The sequence below is a fragment of the Chelon labrosus genome, assembly GCF_963514085.1.
Source record: "Chelon labrosus genome assembly, chromosome: 18".
In the NCBI taxonomy this organism is placed as follows: Eukaryota; Metazoa; Chordata; class Actinopteri; order Mugiliformes; family Mugilidae; genus Chelon; species Chelon labrosus.
In genome coordinates, this window is record NC_140351.1 from 18,343,484 (window position 1) to 18,371,104 (window position 27,621).

The 27,621-nt window shown below is 43.6% G+C and overlaps 1 protein-coding gene across 4 annotated transcripts; it reads right to left on the minus strand.

Moving 5' to 3' along the window:
* Positions 1 to 345: 345 nt before the first annotated feature.
* nck1b (NCK adaptor protein 1b) lies at positions 346 to 27,621 on the minus strand. 4 transcript variants are annotated; one of them, XM_084566788.1, is made up of 5 exons: positions 27,293 to 27,621; positions 15,033 to 15,083; positions 14,305 to 14,545; positions 4,360 to 5,108; positions 346 to 4,259 (listed from the first exon to the last, which is right to left on the minus strand). In XM_084566788.1, the coding sequence occupies exons 3-5, from the start codon at positions 14,528 to 14,530 to the stop codon at positions 4,059 to 4,061; spliced, it is 1,176 nt and encodes a 391-aa protein (XP_084422914.1). In that variant the 5' UTR covers positions 14,531 to 14,545; positions 15,033 to 15,083; positions 27,293 to 27,621; the 3' UTR covers positions 346 to 4,058. The 4 variants fall into 4 exon arrangements, with proteins under 4 accessions (XP_084422914.1, XP_084422915.1, XP_084422916.1 ...); XM_084566789.1 differs by lacking the exon at positions 27,293 to 27,621 and having other exon boundaries at positions 15,033 to 15,357; XM_084566790.1 differs by lacking the exons at positions 15,033 to 15,083; positions 27,293 to 27,621 and having other exon boundaries at positions 14,305 to 14,891.

Below are 27,621 nucleotides of genomic sequence, written 5' to 3' on the forward strand. Positions count from 1 at the left end.
GATTGGCTTAGGTGTTTCCAGTAAATGTAACTTTACAAATAACCACCAGGTGGCACACATACATCACACAAAGCTACTCTGCTGTCGGATAACCTTCATGTCCCAATTTCAGTTGTGTTACAATCACAACACAGCTATTACACAAAAAGAAACAAAGAACACTTTTATAAAGTAATGTGTTGTAGCCAAACACAAGGCCTTTTATATTAAAGAAACATCAATTGCTGCATTTCAGAAATAAGTAAAAGCTTTATGGGAAAAAAAAAATGAAAGTAGAAGTACCGTTTAACAATTAACGCTGAAAGTATTCAAACCCTGCGATAGATTAAAAACAACAGACATCCATCCTTTTTATGCCGTTTATTACGTCTTTTGAACACTCTAATAAACTCTTCTAAATTATTACACCTGAAGACGATCTCCCCTCCATAAAAACAGTATTAAGAGCATGACATTAAATTTTCACAGCACTGCCTTTATCATTCCACAGCATGAATTCTTCACTCTCTCATACAGACAGGAAACAAAACAAAACAAAAAAAAAAAAAAAAAAGACAAAAAGCTTTGTGAGACAAAGAACACCATAGAAATGTAAGCAGCACAAAAGCACCAAAGTTAAAACACGGACCACTTGTTCTGAACATCATCAAGAAATCTACCGAGAGCAATCTCAGGCTTTTTTTTAGCGCTCGGCCGCAGTGTAGTTCTCGGATCAGTCTAAAACAAATCTCTTGATAATATCAGTCGCAACTGGCTGCAGCGTCTTTTTTATGCAGATTCAAATTTCTGTACAGCTACAAAAGGCTCTGCTCATGCGGCCTCCGTTTTTGTAAAATGAAAAAGATCCCAGTAACAATATCTATGCAGGGAGATACTGTAGTTCTGTACGTGGATATCAAGTAAAACATTTAAAGGATTTCTTTTATATATTTAAGTGGCTAAACTGCAAAAGTGAATGTCTTACACTAGCTTTACATACAGACATAAAAAAACTATCCTCAGAAACCATGACGGTTTCTTCACAACCAACAATATGTGATACCGTTACTTGAGGTGCTCATACATGAGATTCAGGTCATGATTACATCACACCTGGGGTTATGTTTCTGAATGAACACCAGCACATATTTTTTTTTATACTGTACATGTAGGCATTCACTGTTCACTTAAGAAGTTATACTTGATGAAATCGGCTATGGTAAGGTCACTTGAAACTACACACAAGAGCAACTAATGGACATTTTATGCATGATGAAAAAATAAATCAGCCTATGTCAAAGTGAGTATTAAATGAGGAAATACACTTCCCTGTAAGGATGTTTTCACACGCCGCTCACTAATCACTCAACTGACGCACATGCAAAGCTTTAACCAAATAGCGCGCAGCGTTGACAAGAGAAGTGGGAAGCGCGGGGTAAAAAAGAAATAAATGGGACACTAAACCTTTGGTTGACAAAAAGCTGTGAAGGCACATTAAAATCTCCTCCTAAATCCTTCAAACTGGGGCACATTGCGTCGGCGTTTGTCACTTTAATGCTGCGCGGCATCGCAGATGCTGTAGAGGTGGAAGCCAGGGAGGAAATTTCGCCAAAAGCAGCCGATTACAACTGTAGGCAAACACGATCTCAACATGAAGTGTCAGCAAAATGGCAACAACAACACAACAGCCAGGGACTGGGTGGCGTAAATCACACGTGATGGGATTCTCGGAAACCCAAACACTAATCTGGTGGGTGAAAATGAATACAGGCACTGATTCAAATTAAGATCTGGGACCCAGAATTCACAAAATAAAAAAAAAGTATAAGTCACTCAAGCCATGCCGATAAACAATCCTGTGATTTACACTTTCAGCCATGCATTTAGAAATCTAAATATTCCTAATCCTGGAATGTCGTTTTTATCCTGTTTAATAAGATCTGGTTTCAGTTCAGATTTCAGCTTGGTACTGTTAAGTGTAAAATTAGCACTTGCCCTTTTAACCCACCATAACTCAAACTGAAAAGTAATTGTTTCACTGTTTATGCAAGTCATCTTTTGCAGCTGAAAACGCAGCTCTCGTGTGTATAGCATTGTCCGTCACCTGGGGAATGGAGGACGAAAAAGGTTCACACCCATGTTTTTCCTTTTTTTTTTTTTTTCTCCTTTGCGGCATGAGAGATTTTTTTAATGCCTGGATTACCTTAAAGCCCTTCCAATGCACTCCCATCTAAAATCTTTTATTCTCTGCTCTGATGCATCAGCGGGGCCTGTACAAGACCGGGCGTGGGGATCCATTGGAGCAAGATTCTCCAAGTCTCCTCCCCCAAGTTCCTAATTCACTGCTTTTGTTTTTTAATTTCCATCTTTCCTTTCCTCTTCTGTGAAATCCCTCTTTCTTCCTGCACTCTGTTCCAACTGGCCACAGCTGGAGAACTCATCATCGCAGCCATCGTGATCATCGTCTCCCTGAGCCCACTGCTCCAGTGGCTCCCTGCCAACGCTGCTGCTGCAGCTCTGATTGCTGCACTTCAACATTCAAACACTACTTTCACCAAATAACCATTAGCTAGAGACCCTTACTGTAAATATAAGCCATGAGAGCCGCTGATAACTATTCTCAAGTGACACTGACCATACATTTAGACTCATTTACACTGTATTAGTCATGGAAATAAATGGCGAAACTGCCTTTGAAGCAGTTTTTCTTGGGAGAACTTTGCCATAAAGGAATTGTTTTCTGAAAATCCCCTGTGCCTGCTTAAGGAAGAGGGCGTCTCCTAACGTGATCTATGTGATTTGCAACCACACAAACACGACCCCTGGGCGACCTTTAAGTCCTCCATTCCCTCCAGTGATCACTAATTCAGGAGCAGTGACATCATCCTCTTGACTGGTCCTCCATTTCCCCTCCGAGCTCCACAGAACTTGTTTGTCTGGAAGCTTTACTGTTGTCAGCAAACACCCCTCTCTCCATCTCCCTGCCCCCCCCCCCCCACTGGACTCCATCCTGAGAATCATCCCCTTTGGCAACATTGGGAAGACACATCAGCTGTAACCCCCACACACACACGCTGGGGCTGGAGGGAACTAGGACCAGGATGGAAAAATACTTTTTGACTCTTCACATGACCTCTAGATGAACAAATAAACTCCCCATCGCCCATGTGGACCGTCAGTGTCCCTTCTGGGGAGATACAAAGAAGGTGTCGGGACACTATCCTGTTTGCGAGCATCCATGCAAAGTCATGGGATTTCGAGGCCAGACGGTCTGTGACGCCCCGGCTTTGTAACATTCACATGATGTGGATACAGCAATATGTGAGACAAGCAGTTCTGTTGAAAGAAAGATGAATATCTAGGCTGACCTTGCACAAGAAGATGAATTCTTAGAGAAAACAAAAAAAAAAAAGAGAGATAAAGATGCACAGTGTCATATTCCAATCTCTACAAACCTAACAGAATCATCAATAAATATATTTTGGTCACTTAATTTTTATTCATGATTAGCAGAGCGCTGTGGATTAGTGTGTCCACAACGACGAAAGAATGCGTTAAGACAGACAACACAAAAATAGTTTGAAATGTAGACTTCTAGGCTCTGAGTTTGCTAACATCTGAAAAAAAATGTCTCAGTCAGGTGTTTGTGTATTGTGTACAGTTAAAAAAAAAAAAAATCACATTTTAAAAGAAACTGTTAAAAAAAGATTATATATTATCAACAGAAAAAGAGAAAACTAAATGCAACTCTAATAGATATCAAGGGGGAAATACATGGCATTGCCTATGACCTAACACATCTGGATAATTTAAAATAGGCGACCAAGAGGTCTGTAGTCAACTCTCAGGAGTCCATAGTCTTTCGTCTCCCCCCTCCAAGTCTCTCCCATGCTTTTTCCATACCTCCTCTTGGAATGCTCACAAATCAGCCATTTAAGTCCTGATGATGTGTTAAGTTCTCAGGCTTGGAGTTGAAATGTTAGTGTGTGTATCTGTGTTATATATGGATGCCATTAAGAATGTGTAGGTGTGTGTGCGTGTGTGTGTGTGTTGGTGTATGCGTGTTTGTGATGGTTGGATCAGGAGGCAGCCAGGGCCTTGATCAGGTACAGTTTGTCTCCCTGCTCACTGGTGAAGATGGGGGCCTTTTTGTAGTGTTCAACAAGCTCTTCCATAGAGTTGAACTTGCGCTGTCCAATGCAGTAAAGGTCTTCCTTCAGCTGCACTTTGAAATGCTTGTTCTTACTCTGCGCCTTCAGGGAGATGGAAAAGTCGTTTGGCTAAAAAGGAAAACATGGGTTATTAAGATTATTTCAAAGCAAATATGGAAAACAGGTAAGAAATGAATGGTTGTTTCAGGAGTAGGTATAGGCTACTGACCGATGACTCGCTGTCTCGGATGAGGAAGTCTCCCTCGGTGCCTCTCTGGTTGAGGGCAACCTCCGCCTGGTGGCGTGTCACCTTTCCATAGTACCACTCCTTCCCCGCAAAGCGCCCGCTGGCTGAAGGTGAGATGTAGTCACAGTCCGGTGTAGGCGGCCCAGCAGGCCCCGCTGTGGTTTTATGGGAGGTGGAGTCCAGCACGGTGACGTAGTTCTTAGGCACCAAGCCCAGCTGTCCGTCCGCTTTGCGGCACTTCCACCACTCTGGATCGTTCTCCGGCTTCTCCACGACCTCCATTATCTCGCCCTTCTCGAAGTTCAGTTCCTCCACGTTGTCTGAGCTGAAAGGGTAGAGCGCCTGAACCGTGTGCAGCACTCGGTTTCCATTCGCGGTGCTGTTCACCACGGCAGCTAGCTTCTCCGTTAGCGATCCGGCCGGGTCACCGAGCCCACCCATGCCCCCTCCCCCCGCCGTCCCGTCCACGTCCTCCGTCACGTAGTTGGACGGAAACCAGCCAGACCGTCCGTTGTAGCTTCCCCTCCACCAGCCGTCGCTGCACTTCTCCATGACCACCACCCGCGTGCCCTTCACCAGAGACAGCTCGTCCTCACGCTCCGCCGCGTAGCTGAACTTGACCAGGGCGGGCAGGTTGAGGTCATACAGCCGCTCGTCTGTGTACGGGTCTGTGTCGGCGTTAGAGGCTGTGTCTCTCATCCCTCCTTTTCTGCTCTTCACCTTCCCAATTCCTGAAAATATAATCAAGGAAAGGTGTTAAAGTTTGCAGAAACCAATGAATGAATGAGTCGGACATCTGGAATAAGCAGGTACGGATCTTTTGTAAGATACCTGACATGATAATTTTACTAAAAACAAAAGTCCCTTAGGATTTCATTTTTTTTTTCCACACTTGCAGTGAGGTAGAACAAGTCCTAACAGAAAAACTGCTACCACCATTATAAAACACCTCTGAAAAATTTAGGAGAAGAAAAAAAAAAATCCCAGACAAATACCAGGAAGCAATAATAAGCATTATGGGCTGTGCCGAAATACAGGGAGGGTGGGTAATCAGGGCTAAATATCACTCCTTTTCCACATCGCAGTGCCCTAACCCCCTCACTCACAATCCAAATACATTCTTGGGGATTAGGTCTAGGTGCTGAGGAAACAAAAAAAAGCAAGGCTGGCATGGTGAAAAAAAAAAAAAAAAAAAAAAAATGTGAGTGGGATGAAAACCTGTTTTGGCATGAGCTTAGAAGTCCTGTGGACACTAAAAAATGTGAACTACTGCTGCTGGCTACAAACCACGCTTGCCCTCAACTCTAGAAGCAACAAGTTTCAGTCGCATTACGTTGTTGCTGATCACGTTGCACTAATCACCTCAGCTTCCCCTCGCTCGCGCTGCAGCTCGACACCAAACCCCATTCCTGCCAGCACTTCGTACAGCGTTCATTCCTCCTATCGGTCCGCACTGGCTCTCCAGTCCCTCCCAAGCCCCATCACTCTCCAAGCACCCCGCCTCTGACTCGAGTGTAATGCGCCGATGATTAAGAGCGCATTCATCCGCACTTTATCAACCGCAGGTTATCACGAAACCAGCTTTTCCTTTTTGTTAGCCGGCAAAACGTCAGCCGTGGACATGGACGTGAGCAGTCGACCTGGCATCGTTTAAAACCTGCACTCCGTGACACCACCTCTAAAACACCATGCCCTTGAGCCTTTTCCTGGGTTGCGGGGCCCTGAGGCCGAGCACTGGAAGGTCTGTGGTCATCGTCTTACTGGGCAGGAATTTCCACTTGGCAGCCTGGCATGCTAACAGTTGTATGAGAGACATGTGTAGCCAGCCAGCGGATGCCTTGTTGAGATCGTATGTTCTTCCAACTTTCTAAGAAGCTCTCGCCCGTCTATACATCACTGTCAACCATAGCTAATATGACATTACTGTAATCATCACAGACCTTACTGACGATGTAGGCAAACCAGACTGAAGCCAAGGCCGTTACTAGACACTGAGCAGACGAAAGCAGAGACCCTAGTTCTGATTACGTTTGCAGGGTATTGTTTGCATAATCAAAAGACAGCTGGGTGAAATTATACAGTAAAACAGGGTGTAGTCTCCGGGACGGAGCGAGGGGACATGACTAATGTGTCACAGCGTCGTACTGGATACGCTTTACACGGATAAATTGTTACTGAAGGGTGTCTCTGACTCAAGGAGCGCAGACAAATTTCACGGTAGCACAGAGAGTCCGACGTCAAATTGCTTCCAGGTAGACCCTGTCATTAGTCACGCCACTGTACATAACTACAGACTCCAGACAGGGTGTTAAGAGCTGATGTCTCTAGGTGGAGGTTAGGCGCATCCATAACTAGTATCTGTGCAGACTTAATAACTAAAAGGCAGAACTGCAAAAAGACACGACACAGATATCGGGGAAAAGACGTTTCACAAAGTGAAGCGGCAAATATAAGAAGGAGAGCACGGAGCGTGACAACATGATACAAACTAAATCTAGATCTACAAATCTAACATGCCTTTTGGGAGGAGGAAAAAAAAAACAAAACAGTGATGATGCAGGTGCACGCTCCAGGATGTGTCTTTGCACGGCTGGAAATGACCCAGTTCGCTCCAAACGAAGGTCAGGGGTCGGCTCTGTGTAAATAATCTTTTGGCTCCAGCTGAGAACAGAGACAAGTGAGAGTTTATATTTTATCTCTCCTGCCAGGTAACGCAGCCCTTATCAGCGTCCCCGTCAGGGTTTGTATTCGCCGCTTCCTGCTCCAGCCGACGCTTTGCATTAAAAAAGCAGAGGCGCTGCATTTGACTAGATGCTCAATCTGTGCCAAGGCAGTAAGGGGAAGTTGGGATTTGCCTGTAGTGCCACAGGTAGATCACACTCGGAGAAGATAAGGGGGTTGTTATTGAGGGCATCTGCTTGTCTAAGGGCCCATCTGTCATGCTGCCGTAGGTTAATTACAAGAATTCACGTGTGTGGCTGCGAGTTTGTGCTTCCCTTTTTCTGTTCAGCGTCGTCTTTTCTCACACACACACACAGAAGGCCAGTGTTTTCAGAGGTGGACACAGCTGCATTCTGCTCAACCGACGGTGACTGGGTTTGTCGAGCACTCCTTTGATACTCCGCCAGGTTTGGGTGTTTAATGAACTTTCGGGGCACAGTCAGTGGCCCCTCAAACATGCTGACCTCTACAAGTTATTTCCAGTCGAGTAACGACACCGACACACACGTGTAGAAGTAACACAGTGTGTGCAGGTTTTTTTCTGACCTGTAGAAATAACAGATGATTCTGACAATCATAAAATTTGTACTGTAATTTTATGAAGTAGCGTCAACATATAGAAGTAGGGCAGTGACCTGGATATCAGAGGACCAGAGAGCTAAAAACCCTTTTCACTTTTACCACAACATCGCCCACATAAAGAAGAGCAGAATTACTCCGTTGGCATTTATATGTACACCATTCGACAGACAACAGAATGATATTTTTAGATTTGGACCCATGTAAAGGCGGCACAGCGGATAAGGAGTGGAAAACTACACCTAATCACCATTCTGAGAAGCTTAGTCGTCTTCTCATCGCAAATGCGCACTCTTTCCAACTGATGTTTACTGTAAGTACAAAGCCAGCTACGAGAACTTCACATGTATACCTGCACTGTGGTATTCAACTTCCCCTGAAAACCATGTTGCTGCTCTTCTGCTACCCAGGAGAGAGCTTTACAAGAGAAATTTAAAAAGTAGTGCGGTGTGGAAAGGTTTCTCCTTTTTGACGTCACATGCTTTTTCCTGTGCATTTCCTGAGAGAAGGATGCAGGAAGGAAATCATATTGCAACAGATCAGGCAGCAAATATCTGCTAACAATGATGAGGACCACAACACGCACATGTTAAACCCGTCTGAAGAAGGTCCTTTCTGTTTACAGACCAAGTACACAAGCAGGGGGAGAAGAAAGTGAAGGGGCGTTTGTTCGGCTACCAGTGACAGACCGGAATTAGTTTGTTTTTTAACTCTGGCCTCCCTGCGCTGGCCTGCTGTCCATTGTCTGCTAGGGCCCTTTCGACCTCTTGGCTTCCCTCCATTCCACGGCTCTTCCTCTGTGGACGACAACACCCCGCGTCAGGCTGTCTGACAGCGTCTGAACATCCCCTCCGCTTTGACACCACACGCATTTGCTCGCGGTCTAAATTTGGTATTAGTTCAGTTTCGAATTAGGTTAGGCTGGGCAGGTTAGGTAGCAATTCTAGTTAGGTTGAATAAATTATAATCTAGCAATTCCCCATGCTTCACGAGACAAGTAACGCAAATCAGCAACCCTCTGCCATATGGACTTGCACATTAAATGTAATGACAGCATGCGCAGTCAACGAGTGAGTCAATAAAAACTAAAGGGAACGCACACAAGAGTGAGTTGGCGTATTCTTCACAGGGGATGTCTGGGGCCGCCTTTTAAGACACGGCTTCAATCAAGCTGCTAACGTGGTTGACTGATAGCTGCGCAGGAAACGTGCAAAGTTCTTTCAACTTCAGCCGCCTGAGACATCAAAAGGGAGCAGACAGCCATCGATCGCCGTGATGGAGAAGCACAGCTCTGGACGGTGTGATGTTACCGTCTGGGGCCACGCCAAGTAGAAACCTCTCCGACAGTAAAGCCAACCATTATTAAATTTCTTTCTATACGCCTAATAATTGTGATTGTGTGCATTAATGCAGCAGCACTGAAATGATTCGCTCATTCTCACAGGATTTCGCACCAAAAAATAAATAAATCTGTATTTATAAACTCCCTTTCACTTGGCCTAGTTTTACTTAACCTCCTCTCTATTGACCTAAATGTAAATTCAATTCTATCAAAGCAGGCTTATTGTAAAACAAGCCTGCTTTGATAAATGCCTGGGATTCCCCTCAGTCAATAACTTTCCATAACCACATGCTTTGTCATGTTACATTTGGGTACAGCAATAAACCAACACGTTTCTGATATGGGGCAGAAGGAAAACCAACATTAATCTGTGAGCAGCAGTTAGGATTAAGAAAACTATTTACACTTTGTATCGTATTCAGGAAGCTCAATATTCAAAAAACTTGAAAATGTATTTCCAAATGCTTAAGATACGCAAGTTTCAGGCGATGATGTCAAAATGATATTTTGAGGAACATCGTGATTTTCTATCTAAAACAAAGAATCTTTAACTTCCAAAGAATCTGATACTTCTGTTCCAAAAACCGTTTTTATATCTTTTTAAAACAGAAAATGGGGAAATTCTCAGTTTCTGTGAAATGGGGACATATCTGGTTTTCATATTACTTAATAATAGAAAACACAGAATGTAAGATGTGACCGCCATTTTTTTTTCCTGTTGTTCTACAGAGCAAACGATTAACCGATTAATTTAGAAAATAATCTGCACATTATACGATAATACCAGGGGGGCATTTGCCGGAGCCCAGGAGCTGTGCTGTAGATGTTTATGCTGTTATCTGCCAACATGTTTACAGTCCTGGCAACTCCTCAACAAGCCCAGACCACTATTCACTTCCTCCCAGCCAACTGGTGAGGGAAAAGGGTGCAGGAACACAAAGAAGAACAGACGGATCCACAGGAGAAAAACATCTCAGGCCTAAGTGACGTTGACGACTCTGCCGCCAATTTCTTAATCATGATTACGTCTTTTTTGCTTTTGCTGTCAGGAAAGAGTGATTATTGGTTTGGAGAAAAGAAGTTGGAAAAGAGGGAGCGGGAGGGAGAGACTGCCAGAAAGTCCAACGGACAGAGCCCGACACAATGATTCAACTTCCTTCTAACTTCTCACTTCCTCTCTGGCTTGCACTTCTCCAAAGCTCAGAGAGAAATGTGGCTCAAATTAGAGTTTCCGCTCGCTGGGGAGGCTGAGAAACAGGAAAACAGAGGGAGGGGAAAGAGAGAGAGAGAGAAAGAGAGCGAGAGCAAGAGACTAACAGCTCTCAGTTTACACAAGCAAAAGTTTTGTTAGCTCATCTCTATGTTCTTCTCGCCCCTTGACACTCGCTGGATCAGTCAGTGGACACACAAGGAGGGAGGGCGGACAAAGACAGGAGATAGCACTCAGCAGTTACAAGGTGAGATTACAGCGGGGCCTTTTGAAAAAGAGTGTCAGCGTGGCTGTAAAGTAACCACGACCAACAGAGCTGCCCGAGCACTGACATTCTTCTGATAACTGAGCGAGGTGCAGGAGATGGGAGCCTGGGTCCCATCTATCAGCAAAGACCCCTTCCTCCTCTTAGCACAATGACTACAGTGTTCTACATGAGCACCCCACGTCCCTTCAACTGTAGCTCGTGAGTGGCGGTGGGGTGGAGTGGAGTGGGGGGGGGGTGGGGACCCTCCCAGAAAGAGTGCGCTCGCCCTGAGGGTAACATAAAAGAAAACAGACATTGACTATGTCCTGAGATATTCCTAAACAGGGTGGAGGGGGGGGGGGGTCTCCAAGTGAGATAACGTTATCCACCAAGTTCCAGCTCCCTCACTAAGACAAATGCAAGAAAAAATATGAGTAGGATTACTGTGTGTGTATGTATGCGTTTAAAAGACAGAGACAGAGGAGGATTGCTGAGGCAATTACAGGCTTCAGCTCAGCAGAAGGCTTTTCAAAAGCATATCCACCCAGTCTCCTCAGCCGCTCACACAGACACAACCTCAAAAGCTGTTAAGACACCCTCTCACCAACTCCACGGCAGCACAACATGTTAGCACAAAAATCAGTTTCTGCCTCCTCTAAATATGACACCTTCATTTGGCTAACTTGAAGTAAAGTGAAAAATCAGAAGGATGAGAAAAGGGGAAAAAAAAAAAAAAAAACCTGACAACTGCTCCGCCACAGTTAGAGAGAGAAAAAAAGAGCCGCTTAAACTTCAGACAAAAGACTTCTAAGCCACTTGCCAAACAACAAACGAGTCAGAGCAACTATAATGAGCTTCAGAAGAATGGGGGGAAAAAGTTGAAAACTCACGAAAGAAATGTTTGAATAGGTTAGCCATGTCCATTTTGGGCTCGCCGTCTCTCCCTCTCTTTCCCGGCCCCTGCTCTCTTCCCACTGCAGCTGTAGAGTTATTCCATGTGAACACCCAGAGAGCTGGGCGGGCTAGTGGAGCAGGGCAGCCCACTCTTTGACCATGTGGTCACGTTTAGCCAATCAGAGCAGAATGGAGAGGCCTCCAGTCCAACTCTGGAAGGCGGAATACAGAGGCCTCATGGAGAGGGGAAGAAGGAGGGAGAGAGGGGGAGGCTGAAGCTTAGACTTAGAGAGAAAATGAAAGAAAGAAAAAGTGAAGCGGCGATTTCCTCAACACACAGCAGCACATTCGCATGTGTGAGAGGGTCTTTTTAGGAGGGGGAAAAAAAAAAAAGGAAGGGCTCTGTGGGGACACAGCAATGGCCGAGTGAGTCACTGAGTGCTCGGTGTCACATGACTGCAGTTGTTTGTTGAGACACACACTCATAACTTTACAACAAACCCAGGAAACATGAGTGTTCAAACGTAGAAACGCTCACACACACACACTCGCGAGGCAAAACACAGCCATCTGCAGACAGATCATACCCTCACGCATTCTTTCAATGCGATGACACCACTCCACACCCAGCAACGGGCCCGTTTAAGAAAGAAAAGAAATAGATTTCCCTCCCACATAACATATGAAAGTGTGGTGCTGCGTCTCTTGATTCCTCTCCCACACACGCGCATGAAAAAAACAAACAAAAAAAATATATATAACCACCCACAACACCCCCAGTTACAATTTTGTGGATCAAAATGATTGTTAGGTATTTACGAGATTTCTGTGGCTGCATTTGTGTTTAACAAGGATAAGTTTTTGTTAAACTTGTGTTTTTACAAGACATGGCTTGTGCTTGTGTCATCCGTGCAGCTGTTCACCTGAACCCCCTGATCAGTGGTTGTAGTGACAGGTCAGATGTTGTGGGGATAACACATGCTCTTGACCCACCACACACACACAAATAAATGGCCTTGCTTTTATATAGCGCTTTTCTACCTATTGGTACTCAAAGCGCTTTACAGTCATAGACACATCTACCCATTCGCTCACACAAGCACACACACATTCACACACCAGTGCCACGCACTGGGAGCAACTGGGGGTTCAGTGTCTTGCTCAAGGACACTTCAGCATGTGGCACATTCCGGGGATCGAACCGCTAACCCTCTGGTTCGTGGACAACCCGCTCTACCTACTGAGCCACAGCCGCTACTGATGACAAATAAAACTAAGCTTGGGTCAAGTCAGAGCAAAAATGTTAAATCCTTTTTAGTTGAAGTCAATTCAACACAGCTCTTTTTCCATCCTCAGAGTATTTTAGTACGGAGCATTACGCAAACGTCTCCTTTCACCACAACATTCGCACACGCACTGTGCAGCGAACAGGAAGGCGCAGAACTCATGTCCAACAGATAAGTGTCTTGCAAACACTGCAACGTGCGATACGGTTCTAAACTGATGACACACTTCGGTGTAACAAAACCAAAAACACCCCCCTCTTTGCCTCTTCTCTGCAGCTGCAGGGAAATGCCGTTTTGGGGCTAAGGGCTTCCTCGCAAAGTCCTCCCCACACACACGAGTGCGTCATCATCACCATACCGGCAGCAAGGAAAAGACATAAGACGACCTTTTATTGCCAGTTTAATGCTATGCTGTTGTCTTACTGGGGTACCTAAAGTGCAGATGGTAGTTTAAGCTTCATAGTTGAGCTTCACAAAAAATAAAAGTAAAAACCACTGCATTAATAACGCACCCGCTATAACCAAAAGCCTAAAATAGGTCAGCACAGTTGACCGTCGGTATCATGCAGTCCTGTTTATTACATCACATTAAAATCTACACGTTAGCAAATGCTAGTGTAAAACACAATGAGACAACCACGGTCTTAGTAACTAAAATAGTTATACCATCATGCATTAAACAATCCCCTGCAGTGCAAACACATTGCAGACCACAATATGAAAAGCATCAGAAACCAAAGACAGGGCGCTTAATGAAAACACATAAGCGAAATAATCAAACGGTGAAATCACAGGCAAAGCAAATGCCGAGCTATCCGGACGTGTTCCAGGCTGGATACCAGCGGTCAGCGGGCGCATCGCAAATTATCACTTATATCTGTCATCAAGAGGAATTAAGCTAAAACAAATGGTAACCTTGGCTTACATACACGGTTACATTTGGCTTGTTCCCGGCAGTACAAGGCCCCTGGCGAATGGCAGCGCCCAGAAATATTACTGCGGTGCTGACGGAGTAGACAACACCTGCGCTGCATCAATTCACAATAAAAGGCAAGATAGAAGTCTTATGTTGTGTGAAAAAAAAAAGTACTGGAGCTATAACTGGATGTCAGTAAAAAAGTAAATAGTGGTGCCTTACCTGAGTAAATGCTTCAAGGTAAAACTGGTAAAAGCGCTGGATCAGAGAGTACAGTACAGAGAGCACTACACACACTCCAATCAGATACTAAAGTTTCAGTCTGAGTGCACAGCGAGAAGAAAGTCTCCGTCTACTGTTGAGCCAATCACACAATCTGCCTGAGACCACCTTCCTGTGGTGACTTTCATATAATTCGTTACATACCACAACCGCGTGGTGAAAACAAACAAAGCGAGCTGGCCTAGATAAAAGATGCTGCTTGGTTTCTTTTAAAAGGAAAATAAAAATGGTGTGAAACACAAAGCCTGTCACGAAAATGACGTGAAGGGCCGAAGATGTATAAATATTTAGACTGCAAATAACTCTGCTGCTTAACGGCATTTTGCATAAAAATAAATAAGGTTGTGGGGAGAGGGTAAACTTCAACATGGTTTCTGGTCGATGCTTTATCAAACCACCACACGCAGAATTCAACTTGTAAGCTGCAGAAACCGTAACAGTTTCTTTTACCGAGCGTGTCTTTGAGATTCTTGACGATGGAAGCTTTCCTGGCGCTGTTCTTCCTCTCCACATAGTTGGACGGCACGAAGCCCGTTTTGTTGGTGGCATTTCGAACCCTCCACCAGGACTTGGAGTCGTCGAGGAGCCAGAGCCGCTCGTTTTTCTTGATGTCCAGCTCCTGGTCCTGCTGGGCCATGTAGTCAAACTTGGCGACGACAATCACCTCTTCCGTCATCTTGCACTAGGTACACTGGTGGAGAAAAGAAAGACATCAGAGGGGCGGGACGGAATATACGCCGTCATAAAGACAATTTCTACTTTCAACTAAAATAAGAAAAGAAAAAAAAAAAACGTGTTGAATGCAGTCATAGATCAAAATGATTGTTGGGTATTTACAAGACTTCTATGGTTATATTTGTAGCAGGAGTATAATACGTCATAAAGACAATTTTAACTAACTTGTTAAGTCTCAAGTCTTATTAAACGGTGCCTTCGGGACTCGTGGTGTCTTAGATGCAGCAGTAATAGCATCTTATTTGGAACGCACCATTCACAGAGCATCCCTCTGAACTGACATATCTTGCCCAAGTATGGATCATGTGTATCTGTTTCCTGTGCCTGCTCAGACTTCACACACATTTTACTCTCCAACTGTGCCGTTTGCTCCAGGCACTAAGACAGAAGACACGCCAAAAGTAAATTTGGAATCTGTCAGAGACTGAAATAGACCGTTGTACCTGTACTGCATCAAAGCTGAGAACTTGAAGGGCTCTGATGCTTCTGTTGACCTGTAAAAAAAAAAAAAAACAGAGACGATGGAAGAGAGTGTTACAAAGCGACTCTTCTCACAATCTTTCTGCAAATGTCACCCTCAGAAACTACAGCTTTTACAGAGCCTTGATATTTTTAATAACAGCCAAGCCGCTGTCCATTCAGTATGCAGTAGTACATTCATGCCAATTTATGGACAATGCTATCCCAATAAACTAATGTAATACAGCAAGGCCAGAAACCATTTCCACAGTTTAGTCTCTCCAGACAGAATTTCCCTCCACCAATTGTGTTCTTGAGATAACATATGACTACATACAAATGACTATTCTTCTCTGTATTAAACACTGCTGTTGAAGCGTACAACTAATCTCTTTGTATCCGCATTCTTCAGACATTTACACGGGATGATTTCCTCTCAGTAGTAGACGACTGTCCTTTGTGTTATGTGTCCAACATAAACCTGGGAGCAAGGAGGACGGCAAAGATTACTGTATCAGGGAAGTAAAGAGGAGTCACTGTATGTCAGCCGTGCTGCTATGTCAGGGAGTGTAGTTCTCACTGAGCACTAATGAGGTAGATAATGTTTGAAGTTTAGCACTATAAATATTCTTATGACTGCCGTCTATGATTTGCTTATGCCAACTGCATTACAAGCATGGCCCCATTGTTTGCGAAGCCTCACTGGTTCCCCAGGCTATCTAAAATTATGATTTTGGAGCACTGTGATCCACTGTGAAGACTTCATGCTCAACAATGAGCACATTCACAACAACTGGTCTTATGACCCCATAGCCATCAGCACAGTCAGGCTCTTCTTAGGTTAATACGGCAGATACTTGGGTCAGCACAGAGGGAGTGAGGCACTATTGAAGCGGCTGCTCTGATGTCATGGGAGTGGATGGAGTTTCACCTTTCCCCCCCCCTCGACCGACTTCAGGGACGAGACGCTGACGTCACACACAGGGAGCTTTTGGTTTTCATTCGAAGCAGCAGTAATGTCTTAAGTTTCTGCCACAGCTGGTCTTGAGACAGGCCCAGAACCTGATCTTAGGCAAACACCGGGAGAGGCAGCCAAGCCAACTTTCAGCATGATTAACTGAGAGGAGCAGAATAAACAATAAATACGTATGAGCCGAGAGCAAGGAACAACACTGCTCAAGTATTTCTTGTAAATGTAACAGGGGATGATAGCTTGATGAGGCTCTAAGAGGTGCGACTGAAAGATCCAGCTCAAATTTTTGACTGGATTGTGTTTCCCCATGTGGGGCGTAGTTGACTTAATTTACAAAAGAAAAACATTCGGGTGTATGCTGTGGTTTTATCTCATGGCAAGTTATTGCCTGCCCCTTTTCCATCGTTAATTAAATTAATGAACACTGACATGTTAGGGAGAGGCACACAGAAACAAAGAGCTGATTTACTCTCCTCAAGTGGCTCTTTCACCAAGACAAAAGCAACAATCTCTCCACTCCCTGGGCTGGGCTGGGCTGGATTGCTGCTCTGCCAAAGAGGCAAGCATATATATGTGCTCCCTCTCCGTTTACAACACCCCTCTCTCACTATCGTTTTTCCACTTTCTACTCTCCCCACAATTTCGACAACAGAATCGTCAGCGTGGGACTATCCCTTTCCCAGTTATCTCCCATTTTCAGAAAGCACACTGCGGCCCAGGCTCTCTTTTAGCTGCCATCACCCCCCCCACATCTGAGGTGGCCGAGCACTGAGCGCGCATTAACACCGCAGTGACTTAACGACACGTGCAGATGTGAGGGAGGATCAAAAAAGTTGGGCGACAGATGCTCCCGAGCTAATCACGCAGCTGCAAACTGAGCCGAGGCCAGTCGCCACTCCACGCCTCTAAACACAAGGTCAGACAGGTCAAACTGCAAGCGGTGTCACATTCACGTCCACTGTGGATCTCCGTTTACCGTGCCGGCTGGCAGAATTAACAGACAAGTCCAATCAATTACAGCCCCGTAGCAAAACCATCATCTTATTTAGAGTGTAAAACTATCTTGCGTCTTTGTGGTAGCGTTTGTTTTTACCTTTCTAAAACATAAAACCGAGAAACCGTTTCATCACAAAAACAGACAAAAGATGCAACAAGTGTGGGACTGTATTTTTATTTGAGCTGACACAGACGAGTAAAAACATCTGCAGGCTCATTAGTAGTTTGATGATTCTAAAAAGACAACTAATTATTATTATTATTATTTTGTTGTTCTCTGATTATTTAGAAAAACCTGTGGGGGAGAGAGGCCCATGCAGAACTGGAGGTGTGAAGGGCACAGGCTGCTGATCTGGAAATATTTCGTGGAAAAGGTCGTCAAACGCAATGATGTAATGATTCACCGCTCCTTGCCAAATAGCCCGTGACCTTTGTAGTGACTAACCAGTTGTGTATGGATGTTTTGAAGCAGCCAAGGAGTCTGAAAATAACACGGGTGCCAGACATAAAGCAAAAACAAAATCTTCATGCACAAGATTTGCGGTTGTCAACAAAGGCACCCAGTCTGCAAGGAATGGTGGAGAGGTGGTCAAATACGGTGGTCTGTGGTAAGCGCAGGGTTTTCCCAGCTCGCCGCAGCTACTTTTTTTTTTTGGTACCATTCCTCGCTTGAATCATTAAAAACTGATCTGCTGACAAAAAGGAAAACAATTCTACACTCGCTTATTAATTTCATGTTTTTAACCAAACAAAAACCAATCCACCCTTTGTCGGCCTTCTGATTGGTCTGCTGACCATCAACCAGAAGTCTTCCTGTGTTGCTAGGTCAGACACACTATAGCAATGCAGGGGTCCATTCCCTTAGAAAAATATTTAGTCTAGAGCATACTTGTCAAACATAAGGCCCGGGGGCCAAAACTGGCCCGCCAGAGGGTTCAATCTGGCCCGCAGGATGAATTTGCGAATTGCAAAAATTACATTGAAGACATTAACTGCAATTTTTCCAGTAAAAGTAATTGCTATTCCTAGGGTTCACACAGAACCCTGAGACCTAGAACTAAACAGAAATTGCATTTCTTTTTCTTAAGAAAAGTCCAGTCATTAAATGTAAACATTTTCATAATGTTCTTCTTTGCACTAAAACATTTGGAGCTGTCGTTATTTATAGGTAAATACTCTATTGTGTTATTGGTCTGGCCCCCTTGACATCAAACTGGGCTGTATGTGGCCCCTGAACTAAAATGAGTTTGACACCCCTGGTCTAGAGGTAATGTGGAGGTGAGACAGCTAACTTTAGCAATCATCCTAATGTTGGCAGACACTGAAAAAAAAAAAATTATGTTTTTTTCAGTTTGCTGTTCCCACACTCGTCAAATGTACCTACTTCAGTATTTTCAGTATTTCAAGAATCACGATTACGTTACAATGCTCACTAAGTCTTTTCTTTGGGAACGGAGCCCTGCGTTGCTACTGTTTGTCTAACCTAGCAACAGTAGCACCGGAAGCTGGGACTTCACAAAAGGTTGTAGCCCTCTGGTTGGTGGCCAGCAGGCCAATCAGAAGGCCGACGAAGGGTATGCATCCTGCATCTGCTTCAAAATAAGAGCTTTTCATTCTCTTGCAGTCTTGACACAGGAGCAAGTTAGTCCTGTTGTATTACTATTATGAGGACAGCAAATAACTTAATTACAGCTTCCATAACACAGCAAATGAGTCACTACAGGAAGTGAACACCAAATCAAGCAACTTAATAGGAGTTTATCTGATTAAAGCTGCAACTAATCATTATTTTTTATTATCGATTAAAGCGTGGATAATAACTTAGATTAATCAAGCAATGGTTAATTTAAAAAGTGTTTTGTACGCTCTTAAAATGAAGCCTGAGAATATTTGGCACTTAGTGGCAATGCATTTTCTATTAAACAGATTCTGTGGTAAGAACGTCTTGCATTCACAAGTCACAGCACAATACAGACACTCCGCAAACTCTGCATGGTAATATTACCACAGGTGTGAGAATAGGTTTGCAGAATAAGAGGGTGTATTTGTGTCGTGCATATATGCAGTATTGTTAACTAATAAGAACCAAGCTGTTAAACTGGGTTAATGTTATCTGCAGTCGTACCACCAGCGGGTCAGTGACAGGTCAACCAGTATTTCTATCATTGCCACTTATGTTCTCAAGAGTACGAACACTTGTCACAGCTGTTTCCCATCAGCAACATACAACTGACTCAGACCTGGCAACGGTATCACTGCCATATCCAATAAGCAAAGGGTGATGATGCTATAGTTAGATTTTCAGAAAATACCTTTTAACTAGTCAATAAAATTTGAAGAGGTTTAAACGATACTGTAAACCACAAACCACGACAACTGCACGTCAGCGGGGTAATGGAGATGCACCGTGCAACTTTGCGAGTTCTCATGTTACTATGAAACAAAAGTGACATGAGTTCACCACATCCTGCAGTCTACAGCTGCTGGCATAACCACTTGTGTCTTTGCAAGAGAAAGACAACGCAAGTGAGCATCCAGGCAAAGAGCACACCTAGTGGCCTGAGTGGCAATGCATTTCACTGGCAGGCTTTACAGAAGACAGCATGAGATACAGACGATCAAATCTGTCTTGATGTTCAGAATAAATGTCATTGTGTGTCGCCGACTTAATTTACAAAAAAACATGAGAATTTTCTTTCCGTAAAAATGAAGTCACAGCACCTCAATACTGTTTTGAAGCTTAAAAAAAAGGCTACGAGAGCCAATATGAATCCCTTTCTGTCTTCACTGTGGGAGTAAACAGTGTACCGCTGCTCGGCAAGACTGCTGAGGCACTGGGACGGCAACAGCATGAGCTCACAGAGGCAGACAGAGTAACCTAATCCCTGTGACAGCCTGCTAAAATCACAGGGCTCTGCTGCCTTCTGGAATGTGCTCTGTATGCTCTCTCAGCCCCTCTAGCGCCGCTACACTTCCTCCAACTTACACCAAAACTTGCATTTTAGCCACAGGGCAGCTTCACAAACTGACCATGCAGCGCTGGACCCACAGTTACATGCTCTCTCTCTTTTTTTTTTCCCCCCTCCACACTGTGCCACAGCTACTAAAACCCATGGGATCGCATCTCATCCCAGCTGTCCCAGATTCTCTCAAAACAAAGCAGCAGCATAGCAGCAAAGGGTCATGGGAGACTTGGCAGGCCAGCTGTGAGACAGGAAGTGCGGACACAAGGGTGACCGGATGATGGGAAAGTGATGCAATCTGACAGAGCGCAGGCTTGACCCGAGTTCAGAGGAGTCCAGATAACTTATCTTTGCTTAGCATTGGTGCATGTAATGCACCTCATTAACGAGATGAAGCTAAGGACTAGTTTAAACTTTAACACCAGTGTTGCTGAGTAAACGTGCAACTTTCCACATTAGAAATTAGCATCATCCCAGTATGATATTAAAATTTAATTGTGTGTGTGTGTGTGTGTGTGTGTGTGTGTGTGTGTGTGTGTGTGTGTGTGTGGGGTGGGGGGGGTGGGGGGGGGGGGGGGGGGTCCAGTGTTTTGGACTAAGCATTTACTGTAGGCTACACTCATGACTGTGTGAAAGCAGTTGGTTATCCACCCCTCGGGATCACCCTCGGCAGTTGGGAATGGCCCAAAATAGGCCGTGGCTGTTGTCCTTTGAGAACTACCAGAGATTTACTCTTGTAGCAAGAACCGACAGCCAAAGTTTCAAGTTAGTTTTAAACTAATTTCACATCAAAGGGCTCATCCTACACTCTACACAAATCTTTGAAAAGTGCACGCAAATGTCACTTTTTGAAGTAAGTTGCTTAGCAGTCTACTGAGAAAAAGTCCCACGCAAAATCGAATGTCACAATTCTTACCATACAATAATTTTGAATGTTTAACTTTAGGGGAATCAGGTACACAGCTACATACTTGTTGGAATATACATCGATCAGCCATATCATTATGACCACTAACAGGAGAAGTGAATACCTGACCATTTTGTGACAATGCAATGTTCTGCTGGTAAACTATTGGATCTGGCATTCAGAAAGGTTACTTAGACATGTACCACCCACCTAGACCAGACCAGGCACCCCCGCCCCATCGCAATGACACTCCTTTATGGCAGCAGCCATCCCCAGCAGGATGCAGCCTGACACAGGCACACACACAAAAACGTGGCCTCCAAATTTACTAGATCCCAAACTGATCAAGTATCTGTGGGATGATCCACAGAGGCCCCTCCCCTCAACCCACAGGACCCAAAGGTCCCCACTAACAACATTCTGTTGCCAGACACCACAGGACACCCTCAGAAGGACCATGTCCATTCTCTGATGAGTCAGTACTGTTTTGGAGGCACAACATCAGGTGGGTGGTCATAATGTTATGCCTGACCAACTTATAGTATCAATCTGTTACTAAATAAAATAAAAAACTAAAAACTAAAAAGTTCTAATATTTGCGCCTAGAGGATATTCATCGCTAAATTTGATGATTTTATCTCAGTCGAGGAAATTTAACATCTCCACACTAGTGTTTTCACTTCCCCATTTCACTTGACAGTTCATTATCACTGCTGCATATTCTCCATTCTGGATGTTACTGTCTAGCCCACTGTAAGACAGTAATGGTGAAACTACTTTCTTTTTGTGTCTGGAAGAGAGACACACAATGCCAAACACTGTGACAGCGCCTTCCTGTGGAAGACTAATGTACACAATTACTGTTAAAATACGAAAACAGTTTCCCCAATCCTTACTATGGACAAAAAAATGAAAAGTTTCAGTGTTTCGAAGTAATGCAATTATGGTAAGCCTATCATTACGTCGATCGCGATTGACCGGTAGATCGCGAAGGTCGTGCGGGTAGATCGCGTGCCAATGAAAAAGTTTTTTAAATGTTCGTCTAAAACATTTATACGTTGCAACTCCAAAAAAACCAGCAAGACAGACGTTCATCTTTATTTATTTTGACTTTATGTTTGCAACATGCCCTCAGTTGACGGCACACATCCACAGCCACGCACAACTTCAACGACAACTCAAGACTACCGTCTTTCTTAAAGAGACAGTGCTATTTTTCTAAAGGTGCATTGCACCAATTTTTCTTGATAAAAATAAAAACAAAGATGAATAGAGCTTTTAACACTGAAGCAACAATTAATACGACAATTAATGCGACTATATATATATATGTATGTATGGGTAGATCAGTTTGACTTGGTCATTGTAAAAGTAGCTCGCAAGCCAAAAAAGTGTGAGCACCCTGGTGTAGAGGAACATATTGGTTTCTCTGAAGAGATGAAATAAGCTCAGTGGAAAAAGTGATGACAGAAAGGTGACTTTCTCAGGGTCTCTCATGTGGGCGCTTGCTGAAAAAAATACTCTAAGCGAACTTGTCAAAATGAATTAAATCAGTGATCTTTATCAGTACTGAGAAGCGTGATCAAAGCATCCTTATCACAAACCACAGAATACGAACATATTGCACATAGACAGTCTGTTCTACAACAGTGGAAGCTAAATATAGAAATAATATCACTGCAGAATCACAGAATGTAAGCCAGACTCACACGTTGTCAAATTAACATTAATTATTTAGAGTTAACAGATAGTATACAGATGGCCTTAGCAGGAGGAGTTCCAACAGGAAGATACTTTTATTCTATCCGAGTATAAGACATCCTTAAAGAAAGGATCCACTTCCTCAGACCCCTTCTGGATCTGCAGCCTACACATCCTCAACCACACCCTGGGGCTGCCAATTCTTGTTCTGGTTGGCCTGTCTGCCAGGTCCAATGACGACCACATCCAAGCAAACTGGGATCAAGGCAACAAAATAATAAACCTTCAGGTTACCTCACAAACTCAGAGGGGATTTCCCGATGACTAATCCAAGTTTACAAAGCAGAAGGACTCCTAACATCAAGTACCAAAGTACAATAAAGCCGCTTGTGGTTTGTTTTTCTGTGCTACCAGGCTACTTCAGGCTAGTAGTAGTATTAAGGAGTCAATAAAAGAGATACGTAAAATCTGTAGCTGTATACCTTGTTGCAACTGTAGCTTTCAGGAAAAGGCTACTGTTGCATTCAAAATAGCAGGTTATTTTGAAAACTGCAAAATAACGATCCAAGACAGCCGGTGTCAGAAAGATGAAATGGATACACAGGTTTCTTCTGTGAGCCCTAGGGTGCCGTCACAATAGGACTAAACAAGCTACTTGAGACAGAGGCCACGTGTCTGAACTTGTGAATGAGCATCTTGGGAGCAGGAGGCATTCCAGATTGCATGGTGATGCCACAAAAATCTGGGGTCAGCACAAATCAACATCTACAAGATTTTTGATAGGAGACCGACAAGAAAGAAAACATTTTCCACAGAGAGCCTCACCTCCGTGCTGTCGGCCTACACACGTTTGAAACACTGGAAAGACTGTTCCTAATGAAAATGGGTTCTTTTACAATATTATCTCAGTGAGTAAAGCGTATGTTTGCATGTCATTTTACTAAAAGCCAGTCTCTCTCTGTCCCAGACGGGTAACGCAGATGACCTCCAAACAACCCAACCAGGATCTAGCAATGAATGTGAATGTGGTGATGGAGGTCATACTAAAGACTAAACCATGTTGACCATTTTCAGTTGAAATAAACTCTGAAACCAACAGCTACTAGATCACTTAGAACCAATAGATCAGTTGGTTCTAAGTGATCTACTGATGATGTCCAGTTTGTGGACCTAAACAACCCAATAACTGATGATGGCATCAGAGATCAGCGATTTTATTTGGCTTTATTTGGCTTTATTTGGCTTGGTCTACAGTCCGATTTCCAACATGACATTAGTATCTTCTATAAACTGTAGTCAGCTTGTTTTAATGTTACTGGAACGGCATGCTAGTGTTCTGGCAAGACTGTGGACCCAAAACTGAACTTACTGCAGAGCACAGCATAGACACCACAGCATACTTGAGGTGGCTATTCTACTGCAATAGATAAATATTGCCCTTTAGTAGGTTTTAATTACAATACTGCCTTAAAATAGACCTATATAAATAGCTATTTGAAGATGTGAAAGGTTCTTCACCTCAGCGCCACTTGGACAGGAACCATAATTTAGTGTAAGTTGATGGGTCGAATGTGTGAACGCTTTAGTTTAAAAATAATAAATTCTGTAAACATCTGTGAAATGAGGATACAGTAGCCCCTACATTAGCCATGAAAAGGAACAAACAAAATAAAACACAGAAACTGACTGACAGATAGTCCAAGACAAGAAACCTGTATGCATTTTTGTTGTCACACAACTTCCATAAAAACAATTAGGGAACGCAGGGAAGGATCTGAAAGTGATGAGCAATCAGATGAACTTGAATTCAAAACTTTATGATGCCAGAGAAGTAATACTGAAGTAATGCCGCTGCTGTCTCACTTGGTAAGCCTGGTGAGAGGTGTTAAGGGCAGCACCTGTGGCTGCATCAGCAAATTCACACTAAATCTGTGGAGGTGGAAACATTAGACACTGTCTCAGGGTTTCTTCAAAATGGTTGTACCTGAAAAATCTGCTTTCTTATGAGAGAAACGCGCATTTCTGAGAACACATTATGAAAGCTTTTTTTTTTTTTTTTTTTTTAAATCGTGGACACACGACAACTTCTGTCATAACGATTTGCGGTTTCACAAATACACACATCCTCTTTTTCTCTCTGCCAAACCCACTGAAAGAAACCCCCGAACCATAATGAGCTAAGAAAGAAAAACACCCCTGAAACTGCCCACTTCATTTCTCCTGTAAGAGGAAGTCAAATCACTTACTCCTAATAAAAAACACCACCAACAATTATCTTGATTTCACATAGCCCCACGGTTTTACACAAGTGGGGAGGATTACATCACACTGACAACATTAACAGTGCAACGCTTGATGACTTTGCTTTGGCAAACATCAATAACAGTTCTGGTTGTACTAATGGTGTCAGGAAACAGTGAAGTTTATCTATAAATAAAATACAGCCTTATCCCCATTTGCCCTTTGTCAAGGAACAGGAGCAGTTGGGCTGCTCGACAGGTGACCTCTGTTAAAATATAGAAAGTATCTCTTTTCTATTGCCTGTTCAAATATTCATTAATGCATGGGTAACCACATGAAAAAATGTCAGACAGACAAAAAAAACAAATGATAAAAAAAGAGGAAATGGAAGGGAAATTATGCAGAGGAACTGTGCAAGTGATGAAAAAAAAAAAATAACCATTTCTCAACTTTATTTGAAACCAAAAGATACTTAATAGACTAGATTTCTGTTTTCAGCCGCCTTAATTTTTGGCTATCGTGAAATGTGCAGTTGGCATTTTCCCCGTAGGCTGCGAGAACAGATTTTTTGCTGCTGGAGGCAAAGTCAGGCACTGGGAAAGTGGCGAGGGCAAGATGTTACATAAAAATAAGACCATCGCTTTATAGTCATATGATTTTTCTGTCATAACGTAGAAACGCGAGTGTTGTTAGCGGGTGTGTGAGTCAGCGGGTGCTATGAATAGGACAAATGAACACATCACTGCAATATGAACATGTATAGCCGAGCAGTGAAAGCTTTACTTTGGGGGGAGTCCTCCATCCTGCACATAAGCTCGCAACCTCCCAGCTGACAGGTGCGAATTTTCCACACAAGTCGTCTGATGGCCACTTTTGTAAATCGAATATGAAAATAGAAAGTCAGCCTTCAAGGTTAAAATGCTTAGAAGGATGACAGCTCCATTTTTCCCTGTAAACTGTGGCCATCCTCCCTGTGACTCCCACTAAGCTACAGCAGACCAAATGCTTCTCCCTCCCTCTCTCCTCCCCGAAACCTTAAGACTGACAACAATTACTGAAAACTGTGCTATTGAACAGCTGCCGGTGTTTGGAGAGCCACACTTAAATCCTTCAGACACAAGTAGCCGCACATCAAATTAATCCAAGCGGGATAAAATACTCAAGCCGCAATAATCTCAGAGATTGCAGCGCAGTGTTGCTGAACCAATTTTTGTAAAAGGCCACAAAAACATAAGGCGAGAGATCTTGCCAACAATTACACAGCTGCATTACCCATTGTGCTACCAAAGCATGACATTTAGTCTGGCTACGGTTGTGTAAGGTCGAAAAAAAGATGTCAGGAGATCAAGAAGGTGTGCAATTATCTAAAAATCTTACGCAAAAGCAGAAATGTTTCATGTGTCAAGTATATCCGTCTTCCTGTTACTGATCCTCGTAGGTAGATACAGGCGCATGGACAACTTTCAGTCTGGTGTGCGGTTGTCTGTTTTCCTCTTTGAATTAGAGCTCTGTCCAGTTTCGATCATTGATTTTAGGCGTTTCTTTAACTTAAAGCACAGGTTCTTTAAAGTGATCATTTAATTCCCTGCATATTTTATGGTAAAAATCAATGATTTGGGGAAATCTGAAGACATCACCTTGAATAAAACACTTTTTACTGGCATCTTGTAGCCTAAATGGTTATTTCACTAGCTGTAAATCAGAATTAACACTTAAAATACTATAAACTAGTTAGAAATATCAATGCACTGAGAAATGGCAATATTAAAAAAAGGGGTAAAAGATGAGGGCATGACTACAACAGCCATTTATGGCTATTTAAAAGCAGTCATTAATGTTAGGGAATGCCTCCATCGTGACCATGACGAAGCTGAGTTGAAATCACTACACAACAACCAACAACTTCAACTTGAGCCACAGCCACACCATGGAAAAACATATGTAGACGAGAAAACAACAAAACAGAGACTACATTTAATTAAAATGCAAATATTAACCGTTTTAACGCCACTGCGGCTACTGTTAATTCGTCCTCTCCGTTTTCAATCTGAGAAATGGAAGTGTTAACGTGGGGCAATGAAGTGTGGATACATGTAAGAAAAAAAAAAAAAAGAAAAAGTCGACTGTGTAGCAGTTATATTCCAGCTTTTATCTCTCAACTTTAGCTTGGCAGCGTGTCACGCTATCTACCTTGGCTAACTGGATGAGATGGGAAAAAAATCCCAGTAATGCTTTTTAACGGTTACATTTCGGTGAAAGGCAAACCGACCGTTAGCCAGCTGGGTTGCCGTATGTTGGCCATGTTGGCAGGGCGACATGTCTGGGTTAACGTTTAGCTGTTAGCCTACGTGTGCTGTTAACGTTGAATGGAAGGATAGCAGGAGCTAGTCTGAACGGCAGCCCTGGAGCATAGCCTCACCATCAGCTCAGATTTACACCCTGCTCAGTCACACCACGTCTTACCTGACTGCTGGTGGCCACCTCTTCTTATCTCCTTCTGGAAATGTGTTAAAGCGTCACGGATACTGGCACGGGATGCACACGAATGGTATCCAGAATCCGAGCTAGCGGCCAGTATTTTTTTTTTCCACTCCGCGAAGCTAGCCTAGCTGATCAGACGCGGTACCCCGTTGGAATAGCATTTCTATATCAAAGCATGTCATTGCTCAGCAGCGCAGCTAGGCTAACTAGCCGCAGCTACACAAGCAGTTCAGACCACCGCAGGTCCCGCCCACTCGCACGCAATTGGCCACAGGAGAAGGGACTCTCTTTTGATTGGACACGAGCGCTGT

Excerpts from the sequence above, each read along its gene's own strand:
- nck1b (XM_084566788.1), bottom strand. The coding sequence starts at position 14,530 with ATGACGGAAGAGGTGATTGTCGTCGCCAAGTTTGACTACATGGCCCAG. Across the intron at positions 5,109-14,304 it reads GAATCTCAAAGACACGCTCG|GAATTGGGAAGGTGAAGAGC; the intron begins GTAAAAGAAACT and ends TTATATTTTCAG. Across the intron at positions 4,260-4,359 it reads TCCGAGACAGCGAGTCATCG|CCAAACGACTTTTCCATCTC; the intron begins GTCAGTAGCCTA and ends TTTCCTTTTTAG.